Raw genomic sequence first — 13,346 nt, 5'->3', positions numbered from 1 at the left:
CCTCCATTTTTTAAAACTTCATTCCTCCGCCATTAGCCTGCTGCCACTTTGTCCTCTCCCTCTGTCTGTCTGTCTGCCCGCGCCCTCTCCCACTCCATTGCCATCGGTCCGTCCTTGTGAGTTGGCCGGGTTCCTGTTTGTTTTCAGCCATTTTGGGGACTTGCAGAGCTCGTAACAAACTGCTTAAATGGCGTCCTCTTGCTCGCTCGCTTGCGGTCCCTCCCTCTCCCTATCACTGGGCTTTGTGTGTATAAAGTAGCATGTGTGTGTTTCTGCTTGTGTACGTGTAGAGGGTGGGTGGGTGTGGGTGGGGGGTGATTCACTTGCTGGAAAAGAAAAAAATTGTGTGTGAGATAGGAGGCAACTTGGAGTGTGAGAATCGTTCCTCTTGCCCTCTGTCTTCACACACTGCTGCCCAGTTTGTCCGTGTGTGTGTGTGCATGTGTGTGTGTGTGTGTGCTGCTTTTTCCTGCACTCTCTTTCTCTCTCTCTCTCTCTTTCCCCCCCTGTCTCTCTTTCTCTCGCTTGCTCAGAGACGTGCATGCAGCGACCGAGGGGGGAGAGATAGAGAGAGAGAGGGAACATTGGGGAGAAAACACATCGCAGCAGAGATGCAGCAGGAGGTTTTTCGAGGTACGTTCTCTTCTATGATCACCTTCCTGATGCACGGCGAGGGCGAATAAGCAGAAGAGTGGCTGACTTGTGTCCTAAACTCTCCTCGCTTGCTTTTCCTGCTTTCTGTGCGTGAAGAGGAGCTGCTGATTTTGCCATGCGTATGTCGGGGCGTGAGCGCTGGTGGGTGTGTATTCATGTGGCGCATGTTTGTGGACGCTGATTCAAGTGTGTGTGTGTGTGTGTGCGCGCGCGCTGGTTTTCTATTCGACATGCGTGAGCCAGAAGTGAGGCCTTCGTCGCACTCATCCTTGCCTCTGTCGCACTTCTTTTTTCCTCGACTTGCTCGGAGGCGGCGTTGAAACTTTTAGATTCGTGCGAGTGTGTATGTCGTCCAGCCGGGATTGACAGGTCAAAACAGCCGTTAAAGGTGAAGCTAACAGAACGGGACCCCCTCCACATTTTAACACCTCTGTGCATGGAGTGGTCCAGCGGCCTGTTTTGGTTGTGGGCCGCCCCGTGCGTGCATGAATGTGTCTGTGTGTGTGTGTTTGTGTGTTTGTATGTTTGTGTCGTCCATTTTAGCAGCCTGTTGTTGTGCTGGGGCAACAGAGGGCATGTGGATGTCGCCATGCCTCTTGTTGCTGCTTTAAGACGCTCAGTTTTTTCCAAAACAGCCCAGTATTTGCTGCCAAGACTCAGCATTCCTGGTTTCCATGGATGCCAGGCTAACGCCCCCTTACTGTATAGAACATGTATTCCACAGTGCACCCGGGTTAGAATTCATAGGTCAGCTGGGAGATGTTGTTTGGACTTTTTAAGTTTTTTGTTTTGGCCACGCAGGAACAGGCTGAACAATCAAGCTGTTGAGACTTGACTCTGGGCGTCCAAGTACCACTTGTCTACTTTTGTTTATACCGATACAGACACTTGTCTTCATTTCCCACAATGCACTCTGTACAATACCGTGATCTCTCATTTATCATGTCTAATCGGTTCCTGGCTTGACCATGGTGAATTAATTTTTGCGTTGTGGGTTTATTATGTAAATGTGTAATATTGTCATAGCTAGAGCATAAAAAACTATTTACGGGCGTCTTAATATCAATCCATTTCCTACCGCTTGTCCCTTATGGGATCACAGTGGGTCCTGGAGCCTATCCTAGCTGCACACAGTCGGAAGGCGGTGTACACCCTGGACAAGTCGCCACCTCATCACAGGGCCAACACAGATAAACAGACAACATTCACACTAACGTCCACACACTTGGGCCAATTTAGTGTTGCCAATCAACCTATCCCCAGGTGCATGTCTTTGGAGGTGGGAGGAAGCCGGAGTACCCGGAGGGAACCCACGCAGTCACGGGTAGAACATGCAAACTCAACACAAAGAGTCTTAATATGTTTAAAAAAAATATTTTTGGAGTCCTCTAGACATGAACTAACACCCACATTGTCACCCTTCCACTTGTTTTACGCATTATCGCCTTGAGTGCGTTCTACTTACCCCTAGCCGGAGGATTGTCCAAACGTCACTGCTCTGGATGTCGTTCAGGCTTCCAGCATGGCCACTACATGAAAATACTTCATCACATCCTGTGTAATTCCTCTCAGCTGGCAGGGAGCTTTAATGTCCCAAATCAAGGGTTTGAAGTTTTCTGCATAAAATTTGCCAACCTAATAAAAAGAAGAAAAAAATGATGATGGTAGCAGAGAAGATACTGTCAACATTGACCGTGTCGTTCCCCGGAAGTTCCCCTTAACCTGTAAACAGAAGTGAATACTTCTCTAAATGTCAATTGTAATCATAATAAAAGAAAATAAGACAAATATTGTAGTTTAATACTGTATAACAGTGGTTCTCAACCTTTTTTCAGTTATGTACCCCTTGTGAACATTTTTTTAATTCAAGTACCCCCTAATCAGAGCAAAGCATTTTTGGTTGAAAAAAAGAGATAAAGAAGTAAAATACAGCACTATGTCATCAGTTTCTGATTTATTAAATTGTATAACAGTACAAAATATTGCTTATTTGTAGTGGTCTTTCTTGATCTACTTGGAAAAGAATATATAGAAATAACTAAAAACTTGTGGAAAAATAAACAAGTGATTCAATTATAAATAAAGATTTTTACACACAGAAGTAGTCATCAACTTAAAGTGCCCTCTTTGGGGATTGTGATAGAGATCCATCTGGATTCATGAACTTAATTCTAAACATTTCTTCACAAAAAAATAAATCTTTAACATCACTATTAATGGAACATGTCCACAAAAAATCTAGCTGTCTACACTGAATATTGCATTGTTGTATTTCTTTTCACAGTTTATGAACTTACATTCATATTTTGTTAAAGTATTATTCAATAAATATATTTATAAAGGATTTTTGAATTGTTGCTATTTTTAGAATTTTTTTTTTTAAATCTCACGTACCCCTTGGCATACCTTCAAGTACCCCCAGGGGTACACGTGCCCCCATTTGAGAACCACTGCTGTATAAGACAAAAATGAGACCTAATTTAAGACATTGATTAAAATTTCTTTCACAAAGCCGGGGGAAACTCCGCAAAATTCTGAACGAAAATGAAGTGACGAGGCATGACTGTGCTAATATTGATTAAATACAGGGGGAGCCCAGCAGCCGTTTGATGTTACTCAAACTGCCATCAAATCAACAAGAATTCCTAAACAATTATAGGGATATTGTTGGGGGGGCTGGAAAGGTTGGAAAGTTCAGTGGTAGGTCTTGCAACGACGACTCCCTACACACACACGTGCACTTCCGTCCTCATCACACACCAACCTGCTCCTGCCCCAATTTGGGTGCCTCCGGCTGCCCCTCTCGAGGGAAGAAAGCCCAACCGACACGTTTCTTGTTCCACATGCTCCTCGCCGCTGGCTCGCCAGCTGGAACACCGAGACCCCCTCTACCCCCCACCACCACTACTCCCCCAACATTCCTCCCCTCGACCACTCGCCCACACAGGCAGAAGTGCACTAAGCATATTGCTGCCAGACATCATTAAGTCATTATTCTGCTTGATCACAACTTTTATCTCCTGCCTTCTTCTTTAATATTACGAGATGTTTGTGGCTCACGGGGGATCTCACGTCCTCACATCTACTAAAAGAACATTTAGGAATGCTGTTTGAAGGGGCAATCATCAAAGTGTCCGTTGTGAAAACATTAATGGTTTTCAAATCTTGGCCCGCTAATTTCAGTCCAATGTGCCCTTGATGTGGACAAAAATATTAGGACATGTACTGCAGGCATGACACCTGAGTGTGTGGTTGGGTCAGTGTTCTGAAGTCAATGTTCACTGATTTTGCACCGGAGAAAGGGCCATCGTTGCATGTGCTAAATCATCGCAAAGGTTTTCATCCATGCCAAACTCTTAAGGGCAGACGTTAATGGACCTTGCATCATGCGCTGGGAACAGATATTGTCAGCGTTCAATGTCTTGCCAAAAAGAAGATATTAGATTAAGAGCTTTCTTCCAATCTCTCGTTGATTGATTCATTGATTAATATCTATAGACTCAGAGATTTCAATAATAATCCACTGTAAGATGACTTTTTCGTGTGTTTGCATGACTTAGTATGACTCAATGCAGAGAAGGTAAACTAGCGGAGCACTGGTTGAGAGACGTGTGAACATTCTTCTCTACTTCTTTGTTTCCCCAAATAAAGGTCTGTGTCTCCACCCGTTGTGTCGCCAATTTAACATGCATTTGAAGCCACTTCTAGCCGCTAGACAGCATGTCACGCAGCCTCTGCCTGTGCACGGCGCTTGGTGCGTCACAGGGGGATGAAAAACAGTGGGGGGTGGCAGATGGGCGCTTGTCGCACGCATTTTCCTGTCTATGCCACCACAGGCTTGAGATGAGACGGTGACATTTTTAGCCAGAGCGTCCCGGCGTGTCCACCCACTTGTAGCTGTGGCCAAGAGGGATTTCCTGGACGGCGTGTAGCACGATGGAGGCCTGATCAGGTCAGCTGCAGTTGTACATGGCGATTCGGGACGACCCGTTGTCGTGCCAATTAAGAGCGTGCGTCACTTCCTGCCGTCCGGTTTGTTGACGTGTGTTTTGTGTGTGCAGTGTTGTTCGTGTGCCGTGCTGGCCTCCATGTTGTTGTGCGTGTTTGCCGGGCTCCTGTCTGTCGGACAGTGCAATGTGTCGACTGTTCCTGTTTCACATCCACCCCTCCTCCTCTCGCTGTCTCACTCTTTCTCTCTTGCCCTTTTTCTATTACCCTTTCACTCTCTCTCTCTCCTTCCTCTTCCCGCTGCAATAACAGTGCTGACCTAGTTTCTGCTTGTTCAGTGCTGCCTGTGGAATTTTACAGCGGCCTGCCTTCCTGGCTTCCTCGCCGCTTGAAAAACGCAGGCAGCAAAGCATGACTGGGGATTTTTGTCACCTCCTCCTTACGTTGCCTCTCCCCCCGCCAAATCAGCAGGGCCGCACTAATTGTCTTTCTTGAATAAGTATGTTGCCTGTCAAGTCGACGGCCCGGTTGTCTAACGCGTGAAGAAGCGGCAGTGTGAAAATATCAGCTGGACAGCGAGTGGAGAAAAATGCAAATAGATATTTGGCCTTAAAGCCTTTTCCCCGTGTTCTACCACATGCAGCAAAACCAACCTCCACTGTGCACTTGCATGCAATCTCCCCCCCTTCTCTTCCCGCATGAATAAATACATGCTTCAAGCCCCTGCCAGGAGTGTCGAATGAGTGGAAAGAGTTTTTATTAGCAATTAATCTCAACCGCTACAGGAATCTTCATTACATTTGATTATTCTAAAAATCGGGATGTGTCATAGTTGAGAAGTGGATCTCTGGAATACCTTGGCTCGTGGGATGCTGAAATTTAACTCCCCTCCTCAATACTTTTTTTTATTCCTGGCCTAGTTGATCATGACTGCTAGGGTAGCAATTTGGTTGTCACGTGTTTACTTTATTTTGACTGGAAAACACCTAATGCAAATATACTAATTTTGTCTTTTTTGTCCTTTCAGATTTGGGCTGGTCATGGTGTCCGGGGAGGAGGTGCGGGACCCCATTCATGCGGGTCTTTTTCAATCTCGTCTGAGTGAGCAACACCTGGCTGTTGGGTTAGCGCCCCTCTGCATCGTCACACATTGCCAAGCTGAGGACATCACTGGCCAGCATTTGTCTTCCCTTCCATTGGCTCTCGTGACTGCAGACCCCCTTCCATCTCCCAGTTTAAAGAAGGCCAACACAGACACTCAGTGTGAGGAACAGGAGCAGCAGGAGAAAGCTGAGAGGCCGGGGATGAAGGGGAAAAAGCATGGTAGCCGAGGAGATGCAATGATGGAGGACAGGCTGGAAAGCATGACCGATGGACCTAAAAATGCAAAAATCACACTAAGCTTCCCACTTAGCGCCGGGCCCCTCCCGGCCTCGCTGACGTCACCCAACTACTGTCGTAATGCCTCGTCATCCTCTTCCCCGCACAGACGGCGGCCTTCCTCTAAAAGCTCAGATGAGGGGTCACTATGGAAACTAGACTCCACCATGGACGTAAAGCACAGACCTTTTAAGCCCCCGAGGCACGACAGCTCTCCGTCCTCCTCACCACCTTCCTCCCCCATGACAGTACATGCACTTATCAGGAAGGATTTAAAATCCCTGCCTCCTCTCAAGTGCTCCAAACTCTCTCCTGAGAGGCAGCTTCACAAGTCAGCGCCGGGATCGTCAAGCTCCTCTTTAGCAGGCTCTTACGGCGGAGACGGGTGGGACGATCGCCATAATACAGCCAACGGTACACCCTCGCCCTCGCAAACAGCCCAGATCCTATTCAGCCTGGGCGCCTCAACCTATCATAGAGGAGGAGGCGGGGACGGCGAAAGGAAAGATAAAATAACAGGGAGACCAGCTGGGAAGCTGGGAAGCCCTCATGGACCAAGCTTACACCCACCCACACTACACCTCCCGCCCCCGCTGCCACCACCCCCTCCTCCCCCGTCCGAGGATCTCACCGCACCCCCCCATTCATCATCTTACTCCCCAACTGACAGCCTAAAACCCGAGCTGATTTGCGGTGTGTGCCATCGTCTCTTCAGCTCAGCCTCCTCGCTCACTGTTCACATGCGGCTGCATCGTGGAAGCCGCGCCCTCAGCTGCCGTTTCTGCAGCAAGGTCTTCATTCACAGCAAGAGACTGCATTCCCATGAGGCCTCCTGCAGGGTGTCAGGCCTGCCCTCACAACTCAGCCCATCACTCGCAGTGCAGCCAAAGGAAGAGCCCCTGGAGGAGGGTGAGGTGAGAGAGGAGGCGGGAGAAACAGACACGAGCAAGGCCAGGCTGGGGAAAAAAGCCACTAGCTTGCTGGCTTGTATCCAGGGCGATGATGCAGCAGACACAGAACTCCTAGCCGCTGATGAGAGCCATTTTGTCAAGGTGGTGGATGGCAATGTCATCTATTTCTGCTCGGTCTGCGAGCGCTCCTACATGACGCTGTCCAGCCTCAAGCGTCACTCCAATGTGCACTCATGGCGCCGCAGGTACCCTTGCCATTACTGCGACAAGGTTTTTGCACTGGCCGAGTACCGCACCAAGCATGAGGTGTGGCATACGGGAGAGCGGCGCTACCAGTGCATTTTCTGCTGGGATGCCTTCGCTACATACTACAATCTGAAAACACACCAGAAAACTATTCATGGCATCAATCCAAGCCTCATCTCCAGTGAAAAGACAGCCAATGGTGGCTACAAACAGAAGGCTAATGCCCTCAAGCTCTACCGCCTCCTCCCGATGCGCTCACAGAAGAGGCCGTACAAAACTTACAGTGACACTTTGCGAAAAAACTTGCTAATGTCACCAACTGAAGACTCTTCCCTGTCCCTGCCCGACCTGGCTTGTGCTCTGGGGCCCACAGACCTACAAAGCTATATCAGTGGGGCCCAGAGTGTCAAGCCTGACCCAGATAGTTTCCCCAATGACATCCCTGTTTCTGTGGGCGCTGAAAACAAGGACCTCTCCACGCTGCCGCCTTTCCCCGAAGTAGACACGTCCCAGCTTAAAAATCTTGACGGTGAGGCCCAAGACTTAGAGCAAATTAAAGGCAGCTCCAAAATGTCCAGCAGCAGCAAAACCAAAAGTCACAAAGCAGTAAGAGGCACAGACTCAACAAGCATGCCCTCTGTGATCACATATGGCCACACCAAACCCTCTGTCATAGTTCATGGAACAGCCGTGTCATCCTCTGTCATCATGCACAGCAACCAGGTCTCTCCTAGAAGTGAAAAAAATGATTTTCCAGAACGCAGCGACAGTCCGCCCTCACACAAGGGTTCTGCAAGATCATTAAAGAGACGACGAGACAGTGCAGACAGCCATAGAAAAAGGTCCAGAGACAACTTGGATGCAGCAGGAAAGAGACAGGATGCGGACACAGACAAGTCTTCTTTTAAGTCCCGAAAGTCCTACAGCAAGAGTGACAACTCAAAGCAGCCCACACCGTCTGTGGGGTCACAGGTCAGAGAGACGGGCCCGCTGTGCCAGATCACTGTGCGTATTGGCGAAGAGGCCATAGTGAAACGCAGCATCTCAGAGACTGACCTTAGGAGAGACAAAAGCCGCTCACCCCCCAAAAACAAGAAAAGTGAAACATCTTCACTGCATCACAAACACCATGTGCACCGAAGTGCCAGCCAAGTGGAGGAGAACAACACAGGAGGAGAAACTAAGGAAGAGGCTGCAGAGAGCACTGTTGAGCCCCCCGAGGACGTGAGGGAGTACAACTTTCGACAAAAAGTTCGCGAGCAGGACAGCGACCACGACATGGAGGACAACTTGTGGCGGCCTTACTACTCCTACAAGCCGAAGAAAAAAACACAGGCGCACCTGCAGAGGTTTAAGAGCTGGCAAAGGAAGCTGAAGTTTAAGCGTGCTTTGCGGCTGAAGAGCCGAGCAGAGAGGCTAAAAAAATGTGGGAATACGGAGACGGAGGACTTACAAGATGAGGGACAAGGCGTAAAGCTGCCAGAGGCTGACATGGTAGAGAGTGAAAGCAAGGAGGGACAAGTGAAGGAGGACCACGGTCTTGAGCTCCCCACTTCTTCACTGCCCTCCCCAAAGACTCCTCTCGCTTCATCTGTGGACCCTACAGGACCTAAAAGGCGGCCGTGGACCAATGGGAACGCAGCAGAGTGCTCTACTTGCGGCTGCTGGTTCTCAAACTCTAGCAAGCTAGACCAACACGAGCTGAGTCACCTGCTGGAGTTTGTGTGCCTCTTCTGCCGAGCCACTTTTCCCTCCCGAGACAAACTAGAAGACCACCAGAGGAATCAACATCCCAAGCCCCCTGACCTCTCCTCCGCCCTCCACAAGGTGACACTGGGTGAACACCCTGAATGGGTCAAACATGTGGCAGATTGTGGTGAGGAAAAGGCAGATCAAGTCAACTTAGGTGTGAGTAGTTCCAGTCCAGCTCGCCTTAGCAGGAGAGCCTTATCACGGCACACATGTCCACAGTGTCACAAGGTGTGCAAGACGTCCTCTGCACTCGCTCGTCACGTCCGCCGCCACGAGTTCAACAGTTCTCCAGAGAGAGAAAAGGACGATGATGTTTTAGACCCAAAAACAAAGGCTGTGAGCAGAGATCTAGTCCGTGAAAAAGGCCAAGTGGTTTCAGTTATCAGCTATTCTACAGCTGAAATCCCCAATGGGGGGGAATCTTCCGAATCACTGCAGCATGCAGACCTTCATTCTGAACCAATGCCCCAACATCAGCCAGTAAAATCTAGTTACGAGCCTGCGCTGGCCCAGCTCACGCCCCAAGCACCTGAGAAAAAGCCCAGCCCAAAGATTGCAGAAACCATATTTGAGACCCCAATGAACCTGACACGCAGTACAAGCCAGCTCTCCCCAGCTACGCCCCCTACCCTGCAGAGCGTGCTGGTCATGAACAGGCCCGAATGTTTGGACTATCGCACCCCCATCAAAAAGAATCTAGACCGAACAGTAAACCCTGCGCACACAATAGTGCCCGCCAGCACCTACGCTCACTTGCCTATGACACCACAGACCAGAATAACCACTGCTTCTCCCCCTGTTTCCATGACCACTGTGAACAGCTCAGAGGGTGGATTTGTGAAACGGGATGGGGTCATTATGGACAAAGAGAGGCAGACGGGGGGCACAGTGTTTCTACATGCAGGTTATAAAGAACCTGTCTTGGTCCAAGATCACAGAGTCCAGTCCCTGTCTCGCAGTCCGTCTCCCAATGAAGCACAAGACCTCACCATGTCCTCCATACTGGCTCGAGAGAGGGAGCTAGAGAATCAGCGAGAACGAAAAAAGGTGTTAGAGAAAAAGAGAGAAATGGAGTGGGACAAAGACATGGAGAGGGTCCATCACATGAGTAGCCTTGCACAGACGTCTGAGGACCAAACAACGCTGTTAGTCCCAAAAGAGGAGCCCTTGAGTCCTGTGCCGTCGCCTCAACACATTCCCACTCAGACCACTACAAATAGACCCCCGTCACACAGGAACACTACAAATTCCGCAGCAGCTATTGGACTCTTAGCGCCGGCCAACCAGCAGTCCACTTTACTAGGACTGGACCGGTTCACACTTCCCATTGGAGCTGCTGGCGCTGGGGATCGCCCATCTGCCCACGCACTCCTCCTTCCTCGGGTACAAAAACCACCTGAGCCCGAGCGTCAAGACACTTCCCTAGATGACCAGCAGGTGGATCCCCCGCCATTGTGCTACCCTATACAGGATTATCCCCTGCCTCTTATTGTGCCAGACAGCTATCATCCGGCCAAGAAGTATGAGGACAACCTGCTCATGCCCTCCTATCCTGTTGGAGCGCTTCCCTACGGCCCTTTGGGAAAAGTGATGATGCCAAATGGTGCCGACTTGGCCAAGGTCCCGTTTTATCCAGATCCATACCAGCTCCTCTACGGGTCCCAGCTTCTGGCCTACCCGTATAGCATGGCGGCTCTTCCCGTGGCTCTCAACATGATGGCTCCCGGCACGGACAAGGTTGAATCCCTGCCTTTCCTCCCAGCCATCTTTAACTACGCAGCTGGCGCAGGACCCTACATGGGTGCTGCACCTCACCCGTTGGTGGCCAACCCCAGTCTCTACGGTGGCGGTAAAAAACAGAGAGACGGCGGAAGCAACAAACCATAGGAATGCCATAAGGATTCTGGACAGGCCTGTTTGGGTTGGGAGCGGGAGGGGTGCATAGGCAAATTAAGACCAGAGGTCAACATCCAATCAGAGTAGATGTGGCAGGAAGGAGAGGAAGTAAAAACAACAAGGGGAGGTCAATGTTAGTATCATCACTCCCTTCCCTCCTTCCGTCTTTGTTGTTTTGCCGTAATGTGTCGTAGATCTAGAACTTGATGAGTCATCCTCTCCAACCTGCTCTATACTGTACCTTACATCTGAAAATAAGAACTGCTTACAGGGTGTTTTGTGTGGAAAAAAACAAGCTTCTCTGTATTATCGCCCCCCCCTACCAAGAGAGATGCCTTTTTTGTGGGAAGGGAAGGTGATTAATCTTTGTCACAGCTGACGCTTGAAGTGACTCCAAACGTGTTATATGTTTGAACATGACCACATCTGCGGAGAGCAAAGCTTGTACTGCAAATGAAGGAAAGTTTTTTTGTGCGTGTGTGCGTGTGTGCCTGTGTGTGCGTGCGTGCGTGTGTGTGTGTGCGCGCTATGACTAATGGGAAGTACGTATGAGTGGTTCGGATGATTCCGCATTAGATGCACACAACGTTCTTACTTTAGTCGGAATAACATTTAGAGTATAGAAGGGATACGTGGTCAATAAGAAGCTTAGATGGCACAACGACAGTGTAACGTCTCGACACACCATGTGACTTGGTGACCAGACGGCACTGTAGGATCTGTATAGCATTCACCATAGTTTATACCTTATGTGCACACGATTAGAAAAGTAGTGGTCACTTAAAGGGGGCACTTGTAGCTGCTTTGGATATGTAGCTGGTCACTGGGTAAAGAATTGCCGACTGGTAGCTTTTGCACTTCCCTTCATCTCTATTCCTTTACATAAGAGGAATTAAAGAGTTAGCTTTGATCATTTTTTCCCCCTCTTGTGGAAGTGGAAATTGGCTCCATCTCCTCAAGCAGGGTGAGGAAAGTGACAACAGCAAGGAAGGTATAAAAAAAAAATCTAATGGATTCAGGGTATTGAGTTATTTCTGGATATAAGGAAGCAAATGGGCAGGAAAGACTTCTGAGTTGACAATGAGCAGCCAAAGTGACGGCCGGACACCCCCAGATGCCCCCCTGGGGTCAATGTCGCTATGTTTTGTGTTATATCTTGTATGTTCAACTACGTTGTTGTGGAGGTGGCTTCAAGGGGGCCTGAACCTAAAAATATGAATGTAAATTTTAGTCATGCGGTTAATGAAGTACAGCTGCATTAATGCTAGACTCGGTTTCAGTTCTTTTTTTGTTTGTTTCACTCCAATAATCTATTACAAACAGTATAATGTCTTGTATGCATATATCCATTAGTCCTAGCAGACATGTCAGTTAACTTGGGTTCTGTATCCACAAAAGCATGTGCCACACTTACTTCCTAACTGTTTGTATGCTCAAGCAATTCTGGCATCATGCGCACAGCATTTCCTTTGCGTTACGTCTCAATCTTCCAAATCTGTGTTTAGATTGCCACTGTTGGCCTGCAGTTGGACACTTCCAAGCAATTAGGAGGCACTTTTTGGTTCCAAGCAGGGGTGCGAAAACACAGCATGACTGAGCGCAGGGGCTCACGAGCGAGCGTTCCCCGGGGTGCGGTTACAAGCCTTTTGCGTGTCTTTTGGGGTGGACAAGGGTGAGCGATGAAGCGAGTGAGAAAACCAAAAGCATCGTATCCCTTGGTTAATACTAAATGGGCCATCTGTGCTTTTTTTCCTTCTTTTTTTTAAGTTTGTGTGAAGATTTAAAAAAGAAAGGAAACACCTTGCTCTCTCCAACGCAATATTTCAATCCATTCCTGTAGATGGACATATATGTGTTTCTGGACCATCACGGTTGTCATACAGACCAAAAGCATGCCAATTGACTCATATTGTAGTGACTGGACTGGAATACAAATTGTCTACTGTACGTTTTAGTTCTAATGAATGTGCCTCTGCTTTGATATTTAAATCATTATCTAAAGTTACTATTAAGATGTGGATTTGCCAGAATTCAGCTGTCAAGGTGCCTTGTCACGGCATAAGAAATTAGATTTGTAAATGAGGGTTTTTCTTCAAATATAATTTGGAGATAGATCTCATGGCTTTGTTCGCTATGAAGTTGTTCATAGATGTATGGGTGTGGCTAAACTGTTTTGGTATCGTGTATTATGTCTAGGAAAATACTGTGCCATAGAAAGCCCACAAAATATCTTTGTGTTATTTTTAAAAAAAGATGTTTTTATGTTGCCTGAGGACTTTGTCTTTAGATTTGATACGAAGGCTTGTCGCCACAGCTCTCCCAAAGTCGGTAGTCTCCTTTTCCAATCCCTTCCCTGTTTCTGTCTTTTTGCTGCAATCAAACAGAATAAAGTATTAACCTGATGACCCAATGACAAAGTCACTTTTTTTTTCTGAAATGTTCACATTTGTCACTGTTTTGGATAAAAGGTGACGTGTGCAGCATGGAAGAGGCAGGACATTATAGAGTAAATAATCATGCATTAACAGGTTTCTGCCCAGTGCACACAAAAAATACCAG

General features: G+C 48.2%; 1 protein-coding gene across 8 annotated transcripts in view; it reads left to right on the top strand.

Moving 5' to 3' along the window:
• zbtb4 (zinc finger and BTB domain containing 4) overlaps positions 1-13,204 on the top strand; it is a 50,118-nt gene extending 36,914 nt beyond the window's left edge. For 2 of the 8 annotated variants that reach the window (XR_009808403.1, XR_009808404.1), the window contains exon 5: positions 37-275. Coding sequence is in view for 6 of the 8 variants with exons in the window: in XM_061912451.1 (XP_061768435.1) it covers positions 4,624-4,664; positions 5,630-10,778 (5,190 nt within the window). In the remaining 2 variants the exon portion in view is untranslated. The other 6 variants (XM_061912456.1, XM_061912453.1, XM_061912452.1 and 3 more) reach the window with 5 other exon arrangements.
• Positions 13,205-13,346: the final 142 nt, after the last annotated feature.

Source organism: Nerophis ophidion, linkage group LG10 (genome assembly GCF_033978795.1).
Source record: "Nerophis ophidion isolate RoL-2023_Sa linkage group LG10, RoL_Noph_v1.0, whole genome shotgun sequence".
NCBI classification, from domain to species: Eukaryota; Metazoa; Chordata; class Actinopteri; order Syngnathiformes; family Syngnathidae; genus Nerophis; species Nerophis ophidion.
Note: the sequence above shows the minus strand (reverse complement) of the source record. Positions and strands in the feature narration are given on the sequence as shown.